At 35.5% G+C, this 25,062-nt stretch overlaps 1 protein-coding gene across 2 annotated transcripts; it reads left to right on the forward strand.

Moving 5' to 3' along the window:
- The first annotated feature begins 1,477 nt into the window (after nucleotides 1-1,477).
- Nucleotides 1,478-24,959, forward strand: dub (duboraya). 2 transcript variants are annotated; one of them, XM_073825040.1, is made up of 7 exons: nucleotides 1,529-1,599; nucleotides 20,466-20,552; nucleotides 23,130-23,207; nucleotides 23,427-23,489; nucleotides 23,581-23,781; nucleotides 23,862-24,467; nucleotides 24,541-24,959. In XM_073825040.1, the coding sequence occupies exons 1-6, from the start codon at nucleotides 1,594-1,596 to the stop codon at nucleotides 24,459-24,461; spliced, it is 1,035 nt and encodes a 344-aa protein (XP_073681141.1). In that variant the 5' UTR covers nucleotides 1,529-1,593; the 3' UTR covers nucleotides 24,462-24,467; nucleotides 24,541-24,959. The 2 variants fall into 2 exon arrangements, with proteins under 2 accessions (XP_073681142.1, XP_073681141.1); XM_073825041.1 differs by lacking the exon at nucleotides 20,466-20,552 and having other exon boundaries at nucleotides 1,478-1,599.
- Nucleotides 24,960-25,062: the final 103 nt, after the last annotated feature.

Consider the following 25,062-nt stretch of genomic DNA (forward strand, 5'->3'; position numbering starts at 1 on the left):
GCTACAGACGTATACTGCGGTTTTGGCACTGTTGAGCAATTTTGGTTATTATATGTTCATGCAAGCGATCTAGATAGGCAGCTCACTTGATTTTCAGTTTATTAATCAAGTTATCTGTTGATCTCCAAGCAATAACAACATCCTTCATTCTCAGAAAAGGTACAAATGAGGTCACTTGGGCAGTACCTTTTCAAAAGACACAAAAATGTAGCATTTAGTAATAAATGTTTACACTTTATGTACAAATATGTACCTTTAGGCTACTAAAATGCACCCTTATAGCACACATACATCTCGGAGACGTCTATTTGACGTATGCATTTACACCTGCAAGACGTAGTTTGCTCGTTTGCAATACGTCTATTGGACATTTCCTATCAGATGTCAAATAGATATCTATTAGATGTTTTTTAAATGTTTATGATTTAGAATGTATGTAAAAATGACATCTTACGGACGTCTGCCAGATGTTTGTACACAGCAGATGCTTTCCAGATCAAGAGGTCTTTAACAGACGTCTTGCAGACGTACGTGTGCTATCTGGGCACCCTTTAGTGGTAAATAAGGTACAAATGTGTACCCTTTGAAAGGGTACTGTCCCAGTAATGGCTTTTGTACCTGAAAAGCAGTGTTTGATATTTTAAAAGCTCAGATGCTAATACTTTTTCTTGTGAAATCTTGTTCATTTAAAGTAATCTTTGACATGAGAAACTAAAGATTTTTTTTTTTTTAAGAAGTCTCTTCTGCTCACCAAGCCTGTATTTATTTGATCCAAAGTACAGCAAAAGTAGTAAAAATGTAAAATATTTTACTATTCAAAATAACTGTTTTCTATTTGAATATATTTTAAATTGTAATTTATTCCAGTGATGTCAAAGCTACATTTTTTTTTAAGCCTACAAGTTGAGATGTCTGGTTGATGACACACTTGGAGATGCACACTCTGGACTATGCTGTTAATGCAGTTCTGTTGTTTTGTCATTTTAAAGGAACACTCCACTTTTTTGGAAATAGCCTCATTAAAAAAATATAAAATAAATAATTAAAAATAAATGCATTGGTGGTGGTAGATGTAGTAGTAGATTGGTCTTGGCAGTATTGTTCATCATGTTGATGTAAACATGGCTGCGCCCATGAGGGGGCGACTTGCTCAATGTAGAATAAAACCGTTCGAAAATGACATCTAGAATATTTCTGTAGTCTTCATGGCTTTAACACTACTTTATATGTTTATCAATAGTGCAGTTCTTTGTCTAAAACGACCAAGTACACCGTACTAACGGTAAATTCAGCACGCCACAGCACAGAGATTTCATGAGTAACGTTAGTTTTTGTAATGAGGAAAATGTGTAAGAAACTACAGGCCATTTCTCTGCAACAGCTTTTTAGCAGAGTATGGCACAATCTTTTGACCGTGGAAATGTTGTAAGAGTCAGACCTAAATATAACTAACGACCACCCTCTTGACTTGTGAGCAAGAGAACGCGCGCGCACGTTGCGCTCGTGTGAGGAGAGAGAGCGCGCGCCTTACTTCAGCAAGTGTCAGACCAAAACAGCGACAAGAAGTTGAGAACACGCCAACAACGCTGGAAGATGGAGGTATGAAATCATTTACTGTGTTTCCGCTTTTAACCGTTGTTGTTGCGTTTTCCCCCCTCAAATTTGCAAGTTTATTTGGTATACTGCTCTTCACACGTTGTCTGCTACAAAGTAAACAAAACTTGTTGCATTTCAGTCCATGAGATTCCACAAGATGATTCAAGATGGCAAAGCATCAGCTTTTATAGATGCCACAGAAATAACTGCATTATGCTATTAGAGAAAAGCCTGTGTTTTGCATTTGTCTTACTGAATAGATTTGAATTACTAATTACAGTACTAATTTGAGTACAAAATGCATAGTAAAAATGAACATGTTACATTTCAATATTTGTTTATCAACATATTTGTTTAACAGCACTAAAGCTGCATGCACTCCACACTTTGTAAAGCTTTGTTATCTTGAGGAGTATCTTTAATATTCATTTTACATCATAACATCTATATTTGAACATTTTCAAAAAAATCAACTTTTTGACATTTGATTTATACTTGTTTGTTTTAAATGAGTTACTGTTAGGGCAGGTTTTAATCTGTTTTAGTACAGACAAATTAGTTATGCTTTTAAATATATGTGCTGTCAAGATTATGAGATAACGGTTTACATTCCACATAACATTCTCCACAGGTTTTTGTCTGAGTCATATGTAAGTTTGGAGTCAGTGGGTGAAAGATGAATAAAGCATAGCTGTGGCTGTGTCATTCAGATTGGCCAAGCCACCTGCAAACCTCCATCGATCATGATTTACATAACCTTGTTTGCAGAGGCTGCTCTCATTATGAGCAGTTTTAGTGTTGTGTTTACGCCAGTAACTCTTCAACCCAGTGAATCCTGTTGACTTGACACTGCCTCTGTAACATGTCTCAAGTTAGTAAGAAAGTATGACTGGAATGGCAGCAAACTAACTGACACAGGAAGTGGTGTAACCTCATCCGTAAGATAGACTAAAATGGCGCGTTTGGATGGTGGACCCACGTGCTTGTTTGCAGATTGGAGGTTTATTGACAGCTGAAATCAGCATGAAGTGATTGGTTAAGTAGCAAAAAAAAAAAAACATCTCTGAATGTTTTTGAGAGACCAATGAAAAAGAATTACGTTTTTAAAGAGCTTTGACAGCATGCTGGGTGCAGTTTTAGTGACTTGTAGGCAAATTACGTGAAATTTTCCACAAGTTTCTATGTTGTCTGGTACATGTTTCTGATAATTGTGCAGTTAATTCTCATATTGTATTTTCAGAAAGTTTTGGAATATTTCCTCTCCCCAAATTTCTCTACCAAAACGGTAATAAAAATCAATTATAAGGGTTATATATTAAGATTTTGCTTTCATCTACATTGTAAATTAATTTTTTGCTATTTTATTACAATTTTTTAAGAGGTTAATCAATAACAAATACATTATATTTCAAGTGTAATTTATGAGATTTGTTGTATTTTGAATCAAATTTTTCTTTGTAAAAGGCAAAACGTTGATCATACTGATTTCAAACTCCATTAGTTTGAATATGCATTGAATCAAACACTATCATAACATCTTAGTTGATAATGCAATATACTTCAATTTTGATAAAACATCCAATGTTTCGGTTGTGACGGCACATTTTCAGTAGTGACAGTAATGCTTTAGTAGTGACCACATCACATTACAGAATTTTAACTTGCATACTAAAACACTACTAAAACATACTAAAATACAAAAAATGTAAAATTATTTCCCCCAGCTATGAGGATTATATATTCCTTTTGTCACTATTGAAACGATTACTTGTTTCAGTTGTAACTGTTACGGTAGTGACAATTTTATGGGATAACATCAAAAAACAAAACAAAAAAACAACCGAAACGCCACTTAATGTTTTGGTAGTGACAATTTTTGATACTTTTGAACCTAGCTCAAAGATGCTAATCAGTACATGTTTAGCTAGCACTGTTCTCAACAGTTGTAGATATATAAAAACTAAATGTTGTGGAATTACTCTAAATTACTGGAATTACTTGTTTTGGTAGTGACAATTTTAGATACTTTTGCAAAGTATTCATACCCCTTCATTTTTTTCACATTTTGTTTTGTTGCAGCATTATGTTAAACTGCTTTAAATTAGTTTTTCCCCGCATCAATTTACACTCCATACACCATAATAATGACAGATTTGCAAATTTTACAAATTTATTACAAATAAAACACTGAAATAAGCACATTGCATAAGTATTCATACTCAGTACATAGTTGACGCACCTTTACAGCCTCAAGTTTTTTTGGGTATGATGTGACAAGCACATCTGCATTTGGCAATTATCTGCCATTCTTTGCCTCAACTTTTCACCTCTCAAGCTCTGTCAGCTTGGATGGGGGCTGGCAGACATTTTCTAGAGTCCTAGTTGTTCCAATCGTCTTCCATTATGGATAATGTTTCTGTGAACTTTCAATGCATCAGATTTTTTGCTGAACTCTTCCCTAGATCATTGCCTTAACGCAAGTCTGTCTCTGAGCTCTACAGGCAGTTATCTTGACCTCAGGACTTGGTTCTTGCTCTGATATGCATTTTCAGCTGTTAGACCTTTTCTGAGAGGTGTGTGCCTTTCTAAATCATACTCATTCAAATGAATTTGCCACAGTTTAACTCCACTCGAAGTGTAGTAACATCTAGAAGCAATATGAATGCTCCTGAGCTAAATTTCGAGTGTCCCAGAAAAGGGTATGAATACTAATGCAATGGGATTTTTTCAGTTTTTTATTTCTAATAAATTTGCAAAGTTGTTATAAACCTGTTTTGTGCTTTGTCATGGTGTATGAAATGTAGATTGATGTGGGAAAAAAGTAATTTAAAGCAGTTTAACATAATGCTGCAACAAAACAAAATGTGAAAAAAATGAAGGGGTATGAATACTTTTGCAAGGCACTGTATATATTAAGCTTCCTGACATTTTAAATATTATGTGTTTCAGTAGGTTATAGAATGAGCTTACATCTAAAATATAAAGTGTTTTTTGGTTGTGAAACAGCAGTTTGCACCAGTTCTGTAGAATGGCCCATGTAGACTGCCATAAATAATTCAATATCTTTGCAAATATCACAATAATAAATTACTAAACCATTTTGATAAAATCTCTGAACATCACTTTGATGTTTAATTGTTTGAGTTGGATATACTAAAATAAATGCCTAAGCATATTTTTAATAAAGAAAAACAAAAAATTGAATAACAAATTGTTTTTTAGGTCTACTTAATTTTTTTTTTTAGTATTCTTAATATATTTGCATGTAAAAAATGTGCATGCTATGCAATTGTTTTGCAACTTTTTTCATGCAAATGAGTCTGCAACAATCAATATTAATAGTGTGCTTTATCACATTGTACTGATCATGATCATGTAGTAGACTAAGGGAACAATGGTGTTACACAATATAGCACAAATATTAAAACTAAATTCAATATGCTGCTGCTTCTTTGAAAGTGAGTGTATAACATACAAAACAGCTTTCTGTGCATGTGCTTCTGTTGTCTGGTTCGGAAATTACGTTGTGGTCAGAAGTACTGTTTGTTTGCGCAGATATGCAGTGCAAAATACCACAAATCTCACAACAGAAGACTAAATAAATAGATTTCTCAACTCAATTTATTATGGTAGGGAACTTTTGCATACTTTAGGCCAGAGGAACCATATACTGTGAGCTGAGCCACATTTAATGATTATTTAATTCCTCTAGGAGTTGAAAAGATTGGATTGACTGCATTGAAAGCATGTCTGTTTTACAGCTTTGTCTTAGGTTATATTGACTCTCAGAGCACTGTACCGCGTGGACATCGGGATATTTAAGTTGATTATCTCCTGAATGTCAGCTATGTGAGCATGCGGGTCAGTGTCAGTCCCACCTCGGCAGCTGTTAGGGCGACGGCCCTCTCTTGTCAGAGCTGTGTGCAACCACACAGTGTGCACATAGATGAGACAGAGATTCGGAGAAGGGAAATGTTATTGCAACATGACATTAACCAACTACATCAAGCTTCTTCCCCCAAAAGACCTGTATATTTGCTTTTTTTTTCTTTGTACTGGAGAGAGTTCTGTGCATTTAGGAAAGAGATCATTCATTACCTCATAAAGAACTTGCTGAACCTTGTGCTTGGAGACTGCGAGAGCATATGGGTGTGAACGTGTCCCAGCCACCCTTCAAAAAGTTAGGGACATGACTTCATTTGGAGTATTAGCAAGTGATGCAAATGTTTAGTGCAGGACACAATGTGCATGTTTTTTGCTTGCCATGATTCAAAAGTGTTCTTTGGTTCATAGTTGTGTCACTGTCAGGTGAGACCTTGCAGATAAAGGTTGCCCTGTTACAGGAAGTGGATGTCCGTGCTGTGGATGGAGTCATACTCCTGGAACACTGTGTGAATGATTCAAGAACTGGACCCTGATGGGATCTGGGTGTGAGGTGGAGTCCGTCATCATAACTGACTGACTCACACCAGAGTGTTTTGCGAGGGCTCGACTTTTCCAGCACACTATCCGCTCCAATTATTCCGAGCCAGAACATGAGGTCATTGTACTGGGGCAATTTTGGATAGAGATCACTCTAGAAGAACGTGATTGTCCTTGAACTCAAAAATGAAATGGTGGCTTAGGCCAGAAACGAATGTGTGGTTTTGTTGTACAATTTTGGATTATTGTGGGTGTAACAAACCTCGAATGTCTGTTGCATTAACCATGAGTGTTACTAAGGTCGCTAGCTGTACACATTTAGACATTAAGCTAATTTTGACTAAAGAGGTCAAGGTTTGGCTAGTTAGCAGTCACTGCTGGTAGGTCTTTTTCTATTGACTGCTATTTAGTTGCTATGTATTCTGATTAAATTATTATTATTATTTTTTTGCAATGAAATACAAATTGTAATAAGTTATTATGGAAGCTGAATAATAATAATAAAATAATGTTATTGCAACTTTTTATTCACAATTCTGACTTTTTTTCAGATTTGCATGTAAACTTACAATTGCGAGTTTGTATATTGCAATTCTGACTTTTTTCTCAGAATTGTGAGATAGAAACTCGCAATTGTGAGTGATAAAGACCAGTTTTGAGGGCGGGGGGAGCTGATATGTTCTCAGAATTGCGAGTTTATTCTCCGAATTGCAAGTTTATGTCTCGCAATTCTGACTATAAATGACTATAACTTGCAGTTGCGAAAATTCAATTGCAAGTTTTTATTATGCAATTCTGAGGAAAAAAGGTAATTTGCGAGGTTATATTTCACAATTCTGACTTTTTAACTCGCAATTGCAAGTTTATATCATGCAGTTCTGAGAAAAAAATCAATTGCAAGTTTTTATCACGCAATTCTGAGGAAAAAAGTCAACTGTGAGTTTATATCTCACAATTCTGAGAAAAAAGGTCAATCGCAAGTTTTTATCACGCAATTCTGAGGAGAAAACTCAACTGTGAGTTTATATCTCGCAATTCTGACTTTAGAACTCGCAATTGTAAGTTTATATCACGCAATTCTGCGGAAAAAAGTTCAATCTCAAGTAGGGCTGGGCGATAAAACGATAACGATATATATCGCGATAGACAAGAGATCGATATCAATATAAAATGTGTTCGATAAAACGTTCGATATTTTGTATTCTTCGTCGGCCCGCCCAGCCCCCCATAACGTTCAGTTCATAGCGCCAGATCACAATAGAAGTTAAGGTTATCTTTCCTACAGAACGGGTCCATGTTGTTGTATTAAACAAACTAAATAGTTTTATGTTATTTATCTTATTTACACGACGGCATTTGATTTCTGTCTCTACATGATCGCGCGTTTACAATGTCTCCTCACAGACGTGATCGCGGACTCCATTCATAAAAACGGACTTTACTATAGGGCGGAATGCCGCGGAATTCGTCGATTTTTGGACCAATAAATCAAAAGTTGGTCTGTTAATTAATTCAGATCGCGATATGGACTAGTGTCTGTGAAAACTGAAGTGCAAAAAGACCGTTTCAATAAGAATCCTGCATATTCCGTTTGCCTCTATATCTCCTCCATTCATAGTATGAATGGAGGAGACACGTTTTATTTTCACTACACGCATATTGCACACGTGACGCTCCCGCTAATTTTTGGCCTTTGCATCTCACATGAACAGACAAACTCCAATAAATACATCTCCAAAGCTGCTGTGAGTGTCACTTTTTGTCAATTTTACCGTTTCATTAGTGAAACTAGCATCATTCATCCTGTATTAGACACTGAAACTTCATGGCAACCTGTCAAAATAAAAGTACGGTTTAACATGTAACAGAACAATATTAGTCTTGTATTACTGTACAGTATAATGTAGGTGTTTATATATTCACATTTAAATAATTTACATAAAACAATATATATGATAAAAAATAAAAGAAAGAGTCACCACTTAATTGTTGCAAAAATACTATTAAACCTTTTTTTAACTGAATATAATTTTTCTTCTATGTATTAATTTTAACAGCAAAGCTCCGTTTATTTTTATTTTTAAAAATAAATCAGTGATTTTGCTTTCATTTGATTATCAGAAAAATTAAAACAAGAATTTCTGAAAAAAAAAAAAAAAAAGATTGTAGGGCCCTATTGTTCAAAATGTTGAAAGTTTTGGACTTTTTTTTTTTCACTTAAATAAATATTTTTTTTATTACACAAAGTATAGGCTGAAGTACCGAGAAAGAAGTAATGTTGGCTACTGGCAACCAGCAATCTGTGCAGAAAAAAATATAATCAGCCAAATACTTTGCAACAACCTCTGACCTATGGTCAAGCCGTACTTCTGGGCCATACATTAGCTTGACCATTCACTTCATTGACCAATGAAAGGGGTTTGAATTGAGGATTAAGAGATAATTAAGTGTATATTGTGACTTTAGACTTATGTTTACATTTTAATTATTTGAGTTTTCCATGGTTGTTGACATTTCTGTCTTAATAACTGAGGGGATAATGATCAGAGGCAGGTTAAGTTTAAAATAAAAATGCTTGAGTGTAATATATTTTTCTCCTGGTCCTTATTTTAAATGGGTCATAAAAATATCAATAATTATCGATATCGACCGATATGAAACACTGATATCGTGATATAGTTTTCAGCCATATCGCCCAGCCCTAATCTCAAGTTTTTATCACGCAATTCTGAGGAAAAAAGTCAATTGTGAGTTTATATCACGCAATTCTGCGGAAAAAAGTTCAATCGCAAGTTTTTATCACGCAATTCTGAGGAAAAAAGTCAATTGTAAGTTTATATCACGCAATTCTGCGGAAAAAAGTTCAATCGCAAGTTTTTATCACGCAATTCTGAGGAAAAAAGTCAATTGTGAGTTTATATCACACAATTCTGCGGAAAAAAGTTCAATCGCAAGTTTTTATCACGCAATTCTGAGGAAAAAAGTCAATTGTAAGTTTATATCACGCAATTCTGCGTAAAAAAGTTCAATCGCAAGTTTTTATCACGCAATTCTGAGGAAAAAAGTCAATTGTGAGTTTATATCTTGCAATTCTGACTTTATAACTCACAATTTTGAGTTTATATCACACAATTCTGAGAAGAAAATCAATTGCAAGTTTATATCACGCAATTCTGAGAAAAAAAGTAAATCACAGGTTTTTTCTCACACAATTCTGAGGAAAAAAGTAAACTGGAGTTTATATCACGCAATTTTAAAGAAAAAAGTCAATTGCAAGTTTATATCACGCAATTCTGAGAAAAAAAGTAAATCACAGGTTTTTTCTCACACAATTCTGAGGAAAAAAATAAACTGGAGTTTATATCACGCAATTTTAAAGAAAAAAAGTAAATTGTGAGTTTATATCACGCAATTCTGAGAAAAAAAGTAAATATGTGAGTTTATATCCCACAATTCTAACTTTATAATTCAGAATTAAGTTATAAAGTTTATATCATGTAATTCTGAGGAAAAAAAAAAGTCAATCATGAGTTTATACGACTTCATAACTCACAATTGCAAATTTATATATTTTTTTCTGAGGAAAAAAGTAAATAGCGAGTTTATATCACACAATTCTGACTTCATTTCTCAGAATTGCGAGTTTATCTTGCAATTCTGACTTTATTTTTCACAATTGTGATATTAGAATAAAGTCAAAATGATAAAATTATAAACTTGCAAATCTCAGAAAAAAGTCAGATTGTTTAATTGTTTATGTCTCGCAATTCTGATTATAACTTTCTGAAGAACAAAGTAAATTGCAAGTTTATATCATGCAATTCTAAAGAAAAATAAATTGTGAGTTAATATCTCGCAATTCTGAGAAAAAAAGTCAATTATATCTTGCAATTCTAAATATTTCTTGCAAATGCGAATTTTACATCATGCAATTCTGAGAAAAAAAAGTCACAGTTGTGAGATATAAATGTGCAATTCTCAGAAAAAAATCAGAATTATAAGTTTGTCTTGCAGGAAAAAAGTAAATTGCAAGTTTATGTCTTGCAATTCTGACTATATAACTTGCAATCGCGAGTTTATATTATGCAATGATGGAAAAAACTCAATTGCGAGTATATCTCACAATTCTGAGGAAAAAAAAAAGATTAAAAGATAAAAAGTTCCAGTTACTTTTTTCTTTTTTTAACCAGTGACAAAAACAGGCTTCCATATGTTATAGATGTTTTGCAAGTGACCAAATTTAAATTTTGTATTGTTTTATTATTATTTATGGCTGTTTTTTTCTGATAATTATTATTATTATTATTTTTTTGCTAAGAATGAAGGTCACCAACATTCTTCAACATATATTATAAGAGTGAACTATCCCTTCATCTATCCCTTTAAAAGTTTCAAATAGACTTATGTAATTGTAACTGAGTATAATATATAGTAGAGTATAATATATAGTAGTCAACATTTGAAGTGGATCAAAAAAGTTCAATAAGGTTGTCCTAAGACAAGAACAGGTTTTTTTTTTTTTTTTTTGTTTGTTTTAGGGCAACTTTGATGAAAGGTTTTGATCCACTTCAAATGTTGACTACTGTATATTTAACGGATATAATAAATAACTTTGATAACAGTAATGGGCTGGATGTTGTATGTGCTGAATTTGACATCCCAGCTCAGGATAGTTAGTAGAATACTTGGCCCTGTGCCTGTTCTTGTGGTGCATTATCCACTCAATGTTATCACAATGTCATGGATATTGAAAAGAGAGCCTGCAAGCATAGAGCAAATCACAATGAGGGTCCTGCACCAGCCCAGCTGGATGCAAGCTAGGACTGATATATAACATGTAGCTTTCTCTATAGACCTTTTTGAGTTGACTTCTTATTTCATTTCTTATGCCTACTCTAAGTCCCTTTCAGCAATGCTGAGAGGGAAGTTTGTACCTCTACATTATAAAGTAGATTCTGACATGTTTTGAAGAGCAAAACCACATAAGGTTGAGTGTCTGTTTTCATGGCCTTCTCTAGAACATGTTTAGAAAGTGTCTGTCTTTTCTTCCTGTGTATCCTTTCTCATTAGGCATGTTTCAGTGTAAATTGAATCATGGCTGCTTCCTCATGTCCTTCAGCCCTTTGACATACAACAGTTTCTTTGTGGGACACTAATAAGATTCTGTTTTCCACTGCCTGATGCACAATCAGCAGCGTGTACTGGTGGGCTTCTAAAATGAAGAGCATGTTTAGGTTGAATTTCGTTATTTTTTAGTGTAATGATTTTAATGTTCCAGTCATATTTGATGTTTTCACAGTCTCCAGGTTAAAGGAACACTCCACTTTTTTTGGAAATAGGCTCATTCTCCAACTCCCCCCTGAGTTAATAAGTTGAGTTTTACCATTTTGAAATCCATTCAGCCGTTCTCCTCTTCTGGCGATATCACTTTTAGCATAGATCATTGAATCCTATTAGACCAATAGCATCACGTTCAAAAATGACCAACGAGTCGATATTTGACTCTTCTGTAGTTATATTGTGTACTAATACCAGCAGAAAATATAAAGCTGTGATTTTCTAGGCCGATAAGATTAGGAACTACACTCCCATTCCGGTGTAATAGTCAAGGAAGTTTGCTGCCGTAATATGGCTGAAGCAGGCGGAGTAATATCACACAGCACATGTGCAAATGCTAACCTAGCTGGGAACTAATTTCAGGCACTGCGTGGTATTACTCCGCCTGCTTCGGCCATATTACGGCAGCAAACTTCCTTGACTATTACACCGGAATGGGAGTGTAGTTCCTAATCTTATCGGCATAGAAAACCCAGCTTTACAATTTCTGCCGGTATTAGTACACGAAATAACTATAGAAGAATCTATACTATAGTCGTGTGAATGACACAAATATTAGTTTTCACAAAGTTTGCTGCCAAACTGCTTTTAGATCTTTGTTTCAGTTTTTTCTGTGATGTACTGAAATATAATTACAAGCACTTCATACGTTTCAAAGACTTTTATCGACAATTACATGACATTTATGCAAAGAGTCAGTATTTGCAGTGTTGGCCCTTCTTTTTCAGGACCTCTGCAATTCGACTGGGCATGTTCTCAATCAACTTCTGGGCCAAATCCTGACTGATAGCAACCCATTTTTTCATAATCACTTCTTGGAGTTTGTCAGAATTAGTGGGTTTTTGTTTGTCCACCCGCCTCTTGAGGATTGACCACAAGTTCTCAAATCTGGGGAGTTTCCAGGCCATGAACCCAAAATTTCAACGTTTTGGTCCCCGAGCCACTTAGTTATCACTTTTGCCTTATGGCACGGTGCTCCATCGTGCTGGAAAATGCATTGTTCTTCACCAAACTGTTGTTGGATTGTTGGAAGACGTTGCTGTTGGAGGGTGTTTTGGTACCATTCTTCATTCATGGCTGTGTTTTTGGGCAAAATTGTGAGTGAGCCCACTCCCTTGGATGAGAAGCAACCCCACACATGAATGGTCTCAGGATGCTTTACTGTTGGCATGACACAGGACTGATGGTAGCGCTCACCTTTTCTTCTCCGGACAAGCCTTTTTCCAGATGCCCCAAACAATCGGAAAGAGGCTTCATCGGAGAATATGACTTTGCCCCAGTCCTCAGCAGTCCATTCGCCATACTTTTTGCAGAAGATCAATCTGTCCCTGATGGTTTTTTTTTGGAGAGAAGTGGCTTCTTTGCTGCCCTTCTTGACACCAGGCCATCTTCCAAAAGTCTTGGCCTCACTGTGTGTGCAGATGCGCTCACACCTGCCTGCTGCCATTCCTGAGCAAGCTCTGCACTGGTGGCACTCCGATCCCGCAGCTGAATCCTCTTTAGGAGACCATCCTCCTGGCGCTTGCTGGACTTTCTTGGACGCCCTGAAGCCTTCTTAACAAGAATTGAACCTCTTTCCTTGAAGTTCTTGATGGTCCTATAAATTGTTGATTTAGGTGCAATCTTAGTAGCCACAATATCCTTGCCTGTGAAGCCATTTTTATGCAACGCAATGATGGCTGCACGCGTTTCTTTGCAGGTCACCATGGTTAACAATGGAAGAACAATGATTTCAAGCATCACCCTCCTTTTAACATGTCAAGTCTGTCATTCTAACCCAATCAGCCTGACATAATGATCTCCAGCCTTGTGCTCGTCAACATTCTCACCTGAGTTAACAAGACGATTACTGAAATGATCTCAGCAGGTCCTTTAATGACAGCAATGAAATGCAGTGGAAAGTTTTTTTTCGGGATTAAGTTAATTTTCATGGCACAGAAGGACTATGCAATTCATCTGATCACTCTTCATAACATTCTGGAGTATATGCAAATTGCTATTATAAAAACTTAAGCAGCAACTTTTCCAATTTCCAATATTAATGTAATCCTCAAAACTTTTGGCCACGACTGTAGAAACTCGTTGGTCATTTTTGAACGCGATGCTATTGGTCTAATAGGATTCAATGATCTATGCTAAGCTATGCTATGCTAAAAGTGATATCGCCAGAACATGAGAACAGCTAAATGGATTTCAAAATGGTAAAACTCAACTTATTAACTCGGGGGGAGTTGGAGAATGAGCCTATTTGCAAAAAAAAGTGGAGTGTTCCTTTAAAGATTGATGCAACACCCATATAAATGTAAAACGATATTTAGAATAATCAAACTTTTATATGATATTTATAAAAACCAGGTTACATCAAAGGCTCACTAGTGTTCAGAAGTCCAGGGTTGGTACGATTTTTTTGTTTCTAAAAAAAAAAAAGTAATGTTAAAAGGATAGTTCACCCTCAAGCCATCCTAGGTGTATATGACTTCTTTCTTTCTTCTTTCAGACAAATACAATACAAAATAGAGTTCTTCCAAGCTTTATAATGACTGAATGGGTGGTGAGATTTTGAAGTCCAATAAAGTGCATCCATCCATCATATAAAGTGCTCCACATGGCTCCGGTGGGTTAATAAAGGTCTTCTGAAGCAAATCGATGCATTTGTGTAAGGAAAAAAAATCCATATTTAAAACCATAATCTTTATCTTTTCCTAACTGTCATATGGTCGTTCACAAGAACCAAGTTTTGTTTACAGCAAAGGAAAACCATTTTCCTCTTGGCTTATATAGAAATCCTCCTGCATTTGTTTACAAATCCTCGTTTTGTATTTCTAATCTGTGACCGGTGTTTTGTTTTGCTCTCTCCAGTACGATTCCATGTTCATCACCACGTTCGGCTATGTCCTACGTGATCTGATGGAACGCCACTCATGAACGTGTGTACAACAGTTAGCAAAAGCTAGAGATTACGGTTTATAAATTTTTAAATATGGATATTTTTCTTACACAAACACATAAATTGACTTCAGAAGGCCTTTATTAACACCCCAGAGTCATGTGGAGCACTTTTTATGATGGATAGATGCACTTTATTGGACTTCAAAATCTCAACACCCATTCACTGCCATCATAAAGCTTGGAAGTGACATTTTTAATGAGGTCATAATACATTTTTAATATAACTCTGATTGTATTCATCTGAAAGAAGAAAGTCATATAAACCTAGGATGGTTTGAGGGTGAGTAAATCATGGGGTAATTTTCATTTTTGGGTGAACTATCCCTTTAAGAAATATTTTTAAAATAGTTTTTTCAAATGTAATTTATTGGCAATGCTAAATTTTCAGCAGTCATTACTCCAGTCTTTAGTTTCGTGTGATGCTTCAGAAATCATTTTAATATGCTGATTTCACATTATCATCAATCTTAAAAACAGTTGTGCTGCTTAGAGTAAACAGTTCAACAGAACAGTATTAAAATAGAAATATGTGGTAACAATTTAAAAATCCACTATCACTTTTAATCACTTTATTACATCCTTGCTGAGTAAAAGTATTTATTTTTCTCATCTTTTTACTGCGTCCCTTGTTGCCTTTACTTCAGCCCTTGGTAACAATGTGGCTGAAGCAGCTGAAGAGGAAATGCAGACAAAATACCCCAGAGTCTCTCTTAGATGTTTTTTTACACATAAGCGCTCACACACTCATGATGGCCTTGTGCTTAATGAGCTGATTTCTAGCTCCAGCACTGCAGTGCTGTTAAAAAGCGAGCATGTCATCATCATCATGCCTCTGTTTTGGAGATGAAGAAAGCCTCATGCTGAATTGATTGTGTTTGTTGCATTGTTTACTCACCCTGTGTCATCCGACTGCTGCCAAAGAGAAAGTAAGCTTTGGAAGGAATCATTCTTTTGTTGCTAACTATGTTTATAAAGGTAGTAAAATTGTTGGAGAAACTATTAGTGGTGACCACAGCAATGATGATGTCATCTTCAAGAGTCATCTCTGCAGGTGTGTGTGTGTGTGTGTGTGTGTGTGTGTGTGTTAAATGTGTGCAAAGGCACACACACATATGTTGTAAATCTCACCACCCACTGGGTCTCAAGGGAAAAGCTGCCCACACCCTGCCTGAAATGAGTAGTAATGAGCTCAGTGCCCTGTACTTAACATGTGAGATACACTGCGTCTGCATTAAACCTTTCAAAAGTAAACACCACACTATTTGTGATTTATCTTCTTGTTTTAAAGGAATAGTTCACCCAGATATGATATGAAAAGGTGCTGTTTATTTACTATTTTATAATATGTAAATCAATGGACACCATCACTTTAAGAGTTAACGGTATCTATCTGTCATTAATTACTCACCCTCATGTCATTTTAACCCCATAAGACCTTCATCTTCAGAACACAAATTAAGATATTTTGATTAAAAGAGCCTTTTGACCAGTCATAGACAGCAATGCAACTGTCGTGTTTAATGCCCAGAAAGGTAGTAAGGACATTGTTAAAATAGTTCATGGGACATAGGGTCATAAGGTCACATACGTCTTGGATGGCCTGAGGGTGAGTAAAATATTCTGTGAAATATTCCCGCAGAGTAGAGCAAAAATACATGCTAACAGTGCCAGATTATTTTTACATTTGCATAATATCTACTGTAATGCCATTTTTACTTAATCTTCATAAATTTGATTATAGAGTGAATGTGGATAAAGGAAATCATTTTTTCTCAGTTGCTGGTGTTAAAAATGGCAAGCATGCTCTTATGTTGCATTTCAGGCATGGGAGCTCCGCTCTGGGAGTGGTTCGGTCTCTGGGGCAGGTCCTCATCATCTTCCCATGTTGTTTTTGGCGCTTAGCATAAATTTGTCAATTTGTCAGTGACAGATTTTCTGTGAAAGTTTCTTGGGGGTCACAGTAGAGAATGTTTTCTCAGGCTGGAGTTTGAAGTGAGCTGGGTGACAAAATACATGCCTAACTGGATGATATAGGCTAAACTTGTTAAATCTGTTTCTGTTTTGAGACATTTCTATTTAGAAATGTGACCCTGGAGTACAAAACCAGTCTTAAGTAGCACAGTTATGTTTGTAGCAATAGCCAAAAATGCATTGTATGGGTCAAAATGATTGATTTTTCTTTTATGCCAAAAATCATTAGGATATTAAGTAAATATCATGTTTCATGAAGATATTTAGTAAATTACCTATCGTAAATATGTCAAAACTTAATTTATGATTAGTAATATGCATTGCCAAGGACTTCATTTGAACAACTTTAAAGGGGATTTTCTCAATTATTATTTATTTTTATTTTTTTCAGATTTTCAAATAGTTGTATCTCGGCCAGATATTCTCCTATCCTAACAAACCATACATCAATGGAGAGCTTTAAAGAATACCCCTATGATTGGTGTTGTGGTCCAGTATCACATCAGTGAATTCTAAACATGTCTAGATTTAAAATAGCTACAAGCTATTTCACAGAACAAGCTTTTTTCTGTCCATCCTGAGCACTAAATAGGGCAAATGATGTCATAATGGAATGCTTTTATCTTAAAGAGGACTGGATCTAGTGGAGCTGGAACACATGGGCAGCAGACACAGGCAGGACTGAGAGAAGTGCAGACTGAGGCTGGGCAAAATATTTTTTTTTTTAAACTTTTAAATAGAGGCCTGAATGCATCAAGATACCAGGTCCCCATGAAATGAAAATTGAATTTTTTTTTTGGCTTTTAGTATGAAAATGTTAGCCTTAAAGGTTGTATCAGCGATTTCAAGCCTGAAACATAAAGTGTCAAATTCAGCTGACCTTTCTTCACGATCTGCTCGCTGCCTGCCCCATAAATTGGCTGTAAAAAAAAAACGCGTCTCTGTGGTCAGCCTAGGGTCCGAGATATGCCCAAAAAACAATCGGTGCTACCAACCATTCCACAGCAAAACAAACAGTGTTCCAACCAATCACCGTCAGGGGGTTGGTTTTGTGGACTTTCGCTCTGCCTCCCTCACATCCCTGCACCAGTACGAAAGTCCACAACACCAACCCCCTGACGGTGATTGGTTGGAACACTGTTTGTTTTGCTGTGGAATGGTTGGTAGCACCGATTGTTTTTTTTGGCATATCTTTTATTGACACTTTATGTTTCAGCCTAGAATTGCTGATACAACCTTTAAGGTTATCTGTAAACTAATGTGCTCCAAAACAATGGCAAAATTCTCATTTAAAAGATGTAAGAATTTAAAACTTACAGTCTCTAACTTCCACCAATATGGATCAGTGATTTTGATAACAAGCACTTCAGCTTCTCATCAAACTTTCTGTCCAGTCAAATGCTCTCTGGAATCTGGCGCACATGCCCCTTACACCATAAATACACGCTAAAGCTGTGGCTTAAATTGGTTACTTGTTCACGGAATTTGTATTTTCTGTACGGTAAATGGCACGTTGTGCACTATATAGGGGATAGAATGATTCAGACAGTGTAAATATGCGTTTCGCTGATCCGTTGATTCTTTTTTTTTTTCTCAGAATTGCGTGATATAGGGTGCTTTCACATCTGTGGTTCGGTTCATTTGGTCCGGACCAAGGGCAACAAATGATACTTTGTAGCATTTTCTACTGTTTTGGGTCCTTTTCACACCGCACTGATCGCTCTGGTCCGAACCAGTTGAAACGAACCAAAATGCAGTCATGTGACAACATCCATCCGAGTTCGGATCATGTTCTCACCATAAACGAACCGCTCCAGTGTTTGTTTGAAAGCGTAACGAGACCTCCTTCTTAGGTCCGCTTTTGGTGAGCACTTGAGTGCGATTGCTACATTCACACCTGCCCAGACGAACCACACCAAGAGGGAAAACGAACTCTAGTGCGATTCATGTGAAACATATGGTACATTTTATGGTAAAGGCTAGATGGTATACAATTGTACTGTACAATAATTACTGTTTCTTCCATATTGTAAGGGGTAGTGTAGGGTAGGGGTAGGTGTAGACGTTAATAAAACACAATCTAACAGGTAACTCTAATGCTCTGTGACATTTTAATAATTACGTACCATCTGCATTACACCTAAACCTACCCAATTGTATGAACAAAAGCAAATATTACGTAAAAATGCAATAGCAAGCATGTTTTACCTTGTTTTTTGATGTCTCATCTTTCAGTCATGTTTTTCACGGGATCCGTAGCCAAGAATTCTGCATCGTAAGTCCAATTCTGTGCCGGCTGAGCTACCGAGCAAGCTTGTTACATACGGAAAGCAAAACAAATGGAGCTGTGTACAAGTGCTCGCTGTTTTACGGCTTCTAGTGTTTATTTCTGTGGAAACTGCAGTGATATGTGCTTATTGGTATTTATTTTGCATCATGCGAAAACGTTCCCACAGGTACGTTTTCATCATGAGACACGGTTGGTTTTTGAACAAATAGGTTGAGTGAATGATTAAATGACTCACTTTATATCAATGTATCAATCTGATCTTTCATACATTGAAAATGTGTTATATATATAGGGAATTGTCTTAAGAAAAGTTAAGATGTTTTTTTTTCTTTTCATCTTACCTTCATATAATATATTAATGTAGTATTTAAAAGTGCGGCACCTGCTGTCAGAGAGTGAATTTGCATCTCATGCAGCCAATCTGCTGTTTTTGTTCCGTGCTGATATTTTGCATCATTTCACAATACTAAGGTCAGACCATTCTGTTTTTGCTTCAAAATGTAAAATTATCCAATCTAATTTACATCAAAAACTGCTCATGCTACATGTAGCATGTCTGTTTGGATTGTGATTAAAATGCAGTGGTTCTGCAGCGGTTTCATGTATACAGTCAGGGAAAGTTGAATTAAAAAGTTGCATTCATAATGAGCTTTGCTCAAAAATAGGTTGAATGGAAATTACTTTTGATTTTAAGCCTGTGGCTTGCTCAAGCACCCTTCCTGTTTTTGACTTGGCTTATATACATCAGTTTATCTTAAGTTGCCTCATCATAGTATAACCAACATCCTGTAAAATACAGACTGCATGCAGCTTAGTGCGCGCGGGTTTCCACAAAGCTCTGAGACTGAACGCCTTGACAACAAACAGTTGTGTAAGTCCATAGACATTGCCTCAGCCCTAAAATACCACACTCTGCTATCACTTTTGACAAGGCAGCACTGGTTTCCCTTCACTGATAGTGAGAGAGCTAATGGTCATAGATGGAAGCCTGTGGATGGAAGAGCCTGAGACGGGAATGATAACAGCGGGCTGAAGTCATACCCGAATGAGCCTGTGTCCCCCTGAGGATACTAGCAAGACTCAAAAAACACTTTCTCAAAGATTTCCTTTGAAACACGCTCTTTTCATCACTTGGCTTAAATGAGCGTTCACGACTCTTGTGGTTTCCTGTGATGAAAAACAAGACATTTGCTCAGCCTCACTGTAGAAGTCAGCATTACAGAACTTTTAATGGTTTGTCATTAGAAATCTTTACTAGAAGATTAAAAAGTCTTCAAATAGATGCAATAGTGTGTGTTTTCATACATATTAAGAAAATGTGTTATATATATATATATATATAAAGGTTGCAGGTGTTTTTAGTTGTTCATGAGTCCCTTGTTTGTCCTGAACAGTTAAACCGTCTGCTGTTCTTCAGAAAAATCATTCAGGTCCCTCAGAATCTTTTTTTTTTTTTAGCATTTTTGTGCATTTGAACCCTTTCCAACAATGACTGTATGATTTTGAGCTCCATCTTTTCACACTGAGGACTTGAGAGCTGAGGGACTTAAATGCAACTATTACAGAAGGTTCAAATGCTCCAGAAGGAAAAACGATGCATTAAGAGATGGGGGTGAAAACTTTTGAAAAGAATGAAGACGTGTACATTTCGCCTAAATATCATATTATTTCATTTAGTACTGCCCTTCAGAAGCTATAGAAGATACTGTTTCCCAGAGGACAAAATAAGTTAAATTTACCCTGATCTTCAAATTCCAAAAGTTTTCACCCCCTGGCTCTTAATGCATCTTGTTTCCTTTTGAAGCATCAGTGATTTGTATGTAAACTTTTGACCTCAAAAAAAAAAAATGAAAAGAAAAGAGAGTGTTCTCATTCACACACTAACATTTTTGTATTTCAGGAGCATTCTGTTGTAAAAAAGCGCTCTGTGGCTGAACTAGCTGGAAAATTCAGTTGTCCAATATCCCATACGACAGACACTGAAGTGGTGAGGTTTCATATTATCTGAATATGATCACATCCTCTCTGCTTTTGCACTTCAACTTTCTAATATCTCCTTTTTTCTAGACTTTAACGAAGTCATCTCATCTTTTAAAGGTGTTTTTAATTAGCTTTTGCTTATAGTGTATCATTTTGTTTTTAATCTGCAATTTTTCTGCTTTCTTTTTTCCTCATTTCCTTCAGTTAACAGTTAACCTTCTGTGTAGTGTGGATAAAACGTAAGCAAAAGAACATTTAAATTGGAAAGTGACATTATTTATTCATATATTAACTCTATATAACATGTACTTACGACTAGAATGTATAATTGTATAACACAGACATGTTTCCTGATAACCTCTGTGTACATTTGAACAGGAAGTGTATAATTCAGGGGGAAATCTCAAAGATTTTCTAGGTTAGTTCTTGGCCTGTCCCCTATTTTGCAGACAAGGAAGCAAATTTCCTTTTCTCATTCTTTAGAACAATTCTGCCATTTATTTTTGGTTCTGTGCCACCCAGATTTTTGTTCTTATGAATGTTAAGACTGATTGTGTAGATTCTCATGAACCGCTTGGCAAAGTGTCATTCTATCGCTTAGGAAACATACACCGAAGGAAGGCATCCTCAGCCAAAGATATTAATAAGAGTGAATGTTATGCAACGCAGAAATGCTATGCTGCAAGTCTATGCAGGTGACAGATATCTTCACAAGTTATCTTGTTTTTACCACTACTTTCCTCTCTTTTTCCCTTTTGTAAGCCCTGTCGCTTACTCAGTAGCATTTCTCAAACATTTCCTCATTGCAAACTCTCAAGCAAAGCCTGTTTCAGTCATATGTGTGCATATTAACATGTTGTTTGACTATCTCAAAGAGATAGTTCACCCAAAAACGAAAATTCTGTCATTAATTACTCACCCTCATGTTGTTCCAAACCAAAACCTTTGATCATCTTCAGAACACAAATACAGATATTTTTGATGGTCAATGGGTTTGGAACAACATGAGAGTCATTAATGTCAGAATGTTTAACGTTTGATTTAGTCGTGTAGATTATAAAATGTATTTTATTTTTTATTTTTAGATTTGATTTTAAATAGTTTTATTCATCTCTTTTATTTATTAATTTGTATTGTTATTTTAAATATTTTCATTATTTTTTTGTAATTATTATGTACTAATTTTATCATTAATATTATGAATATGAACATATTTTTTAAATATTCTAATTATTTTTTAACAATGTTTTTTCCTCTCTCCCTTTTTCTATTATAGTAAAGTATTTCTATATTTCATTTTTTAAATATCATGTATTGTTTTATTCCTAAAAATATTTTATTGATGCATTTTATTTGTTTTTCTGTAATTTATGTATTTTCTTTCATTTTTTTATATTTTTTAAAATGATTTTGATTTTTAATTTTTATATTTATTATTTTCACATCAACAATTTACAGAATCAGTTCAATATACATGTAAACATTCTTTTCTGACCACCCTTCACCCCAAGGTTTTTATTTATTTCATTCTAAAAATGCTTTATGTATTAATTGTTATTTATTTGTATTATTTAGTTTTTTTTATATAAACATACACTACCAGTCAAAAGTTTTTGAACAGTACGATTTTTTAAATGTTTTTAAAGAAGTCTCTTCTGCTCAAAAAACAAGTACAGCAAAAACTGTACAATTTTGAAATATGTTTACTATTTAAAATAACTGTGTTGTGTTTGAATATATTTATATATTTTAATATATTTAATATTTTATTCCTGTATTCAAAGCTCAATTTTTATATCATCACTCCAGTCTTCAGTGTCACATGATCCTTCAGAAATCATTCTAATATGCTGATTTGATACTCATTTTTGATTATTATCAATACTGAAAACACTGTTCAAGAAACATTATTATTATTATCAATATTTAAAACAGTTGAGAATTTTTTTTTCAGGATCACTTGATGAATACAAAGATCAGCATTTATATGAAATAAAAAGCTTTTGTAACATTATACACTATACCATTCAAACACTTCTAGTCAGTATTTCTCTTTTTTTTCTTTTTAGGAAAAAAAATATAAAAAATAATACCTTTATTTAGCAAGAATGGTTTCATTTGATCAAAAGTGTTAATAAAGACATTGATAATGTTACACAATATTTCTATTTCAAATAAACGCTGTTCTTCTGAAATTTCTATATATAAAATAAACCAGCTGTACTCGGCTGTTTTCAACATAATAATAAATGTTTTTGAGCAGCAAATCAGAATATTAGAATGATTTCTGAAAGATGATTTGACTGAAGTAATGATGTAAAAAAATCAGCTTTGAAATCACAAGAAAAAAAATAAAATTTAATAATATATTCAAATAGAAAACAGCTATTTTAAATAGTAAAAATATTTCAAAATGTTACTGCTTTTGCTGTACTTTGAATCAAATAAATGCAGACTTAGTGAGCAGAAGAGACTTCTTAAAAAAAACGTACACGCACACATTAGAATAGTGTAGAAGTCATTTGGTGTTAAGGTATTATGTACATGTTTAAGCATGTGGATCTGAGCTGCTCTTTTGTTCCAGAACAAACCTGTAAGGAGAAGACCCCCACGCTCTCTGCCGCTGCCTGCTGGAAATGATGCAGGTCAAGGCCAGGATGAGGTGAGACGATTAGAGATTGAAGGAGAAAGAAACCCTACATTGTCAGTAATAAAACTAGCTTTCTTTACAATTTAGTTCAAATATTATCCTTAGTTAAATGCATAAAGAAATTATATTTGTGAACTATTAACCTCAACTCAAAATATGCAATGATGCAGATTTTTCTTGAGTATTAAAGTTTTTGTATTTATGTAACCGATTTGTTTTTTATCCGTTCAGAAAGGAGCTGAAACAGTACCAACCAGGAAGAACAGAAACTCAGCCCTCATTGAAAAACTGCAGGTTGGTTGTTCACAGCAATGTTTCCCTCTAGTGGACAGAGGTCAGTATTGCTTTAGATAATGGAAGTGATTTTCCATTCCATTTCACACAGGCCAACCTCGCACTTTCTCCCACGGGACCTCCGCCCTTCCCAAAGAGCCCAGGGGTGATAAAATTACCAGTGCCAGCCTTCTCCCCCGGCTCTCCCAGCAGCCCCTCCAGTCCTCCGGCAATTGTCACAGCCAAACAAGAGGAAACTCCCACCAGCTTTGAGAATCCCACTGACGGGACTGTTCTCAAAAGCATCAACAAGGTTTGAGGCTTGTCAGTGAATTCAAACCAATAAAAACTGTTACAGTATTTGAATTCAAACATCTTTTCAAATCTAAACAGGGTCGAGCTCGACATTCCATCAAGCGGCGGCCACCATCTCGCCGACACAGGAAGTCCAGTGCAGATGAAGGCGGAGAAGAGGTGGATAAACCAACCTCAGCCGCCCTCGATCACACGACTTCGAACGGGCACGAAGGAGACGTGTTTGAAGAACACAAAGCATCACCAGATGCAGAATCTGTCTCCACTAAAGAAGAAAGTGAGCAGGAAATGAAACCTACAGAGTCAGAGCAGCCAGAACCAGAGGAAAAAGTGGAGACTGTAACTGCAGAAAACAAAGAGGCTGAAGTGAAAGAAGAGAAGACAGAACCAGGGGAAAAAGTGGAGACTGTGACTACTGAAAACAAAGAGGTTGAAGAGAAAGAAGAGAAGACAGAACCAGACGAAAAAGTGGAGACTGTGACTACGGAAAACAAAGAGGTTAAGGAGAAACAAGAGAAGACAGAACCAGAGCTAACGGAAGAGAAAAGTGAAGATGAACCACAGCTGACTAAAAGTACCAAAGAAACACGTGAAGAGCCAGTCACGCCACCACAAACTCAACCTGACACGACAGATGAGAAAAAAGAGGAACAGAAAGAGGATGAAGCAAACTGTTAGAGCCAAGTAAGTGGGAGTCATATCCATTTTCACACTAGTTATATACACTATTGTGTTACTCACTATTTATATTTTGCAGGAGTGTAAAGTCTCTCAATAGAGAAAAAGGTCAGACCAGATGCCTCAGACTGAAGAGTGCCCTCAAACTCACTGCTTCAAAGACATCAGGAGAAGATGAAACTATGTGAATAACTTGGTATTTGACTTGTGTCTGTCAGATATTTGAGTCGTTCTAATGTGTAAGTGAAACCTGCAGGTGCCGAGAACAGCAGTATTTTCCTCCTGTACAGATGTATCAATGTAATACTTCTGTTCTGAGCCGCTTGTGTGAATTTACACATTAGCTTGGTTTGAGATTTACTTTTGTATATAATTAGTCTCCACTAAAGGACATATTTTTTATTCTGTTTTTGTTGTTCATAGTTGAATTCCTTTCAAATATGTGAAGATCTTTGAGATTTGCAGAAAATAAAATATGGAAAATGTAGAAAAATATAATTTTCAAATTTCTTTGGAAAATATTGTCCGAAACTGGCCTATAGACAAAATATTTGCTAAAAATACACACTTATAACTAGGGGTTTGCGATACTGGCAAAAAA

The sequence above is a fragment of the Garra rufa genome, chromosome 19 (assembly GCF_049309525.1).
Source record: "Garra rufa chromosome 19, GarRuf1.0, whole genome shotgun sequence".
NCBI classification, from domain to species: Eukaryota; Metazoa; Chordata; class Actinopteri; order Cypriniformes; family Cyprinidae; genus Garra; species Garra rufa.

Coding starts and splice junctions, on each gene's coding strand:
- dub (XM_073825040.1), top strand. Junction 23,208..23,426: donor CAGGTCAAGGCCAGGATGAG/GTGAGACGATTA, acceptor TTATCCGTTCAG/AAAGGAGCTGAAACAGTACC. Junction 23,490..23,580: donor CCCTCATTGAAAAACTGCAG/GTTGGTTGTTCA, acceptor CATTTCACACAG/GCCAACCTCGCACTTTCTCC.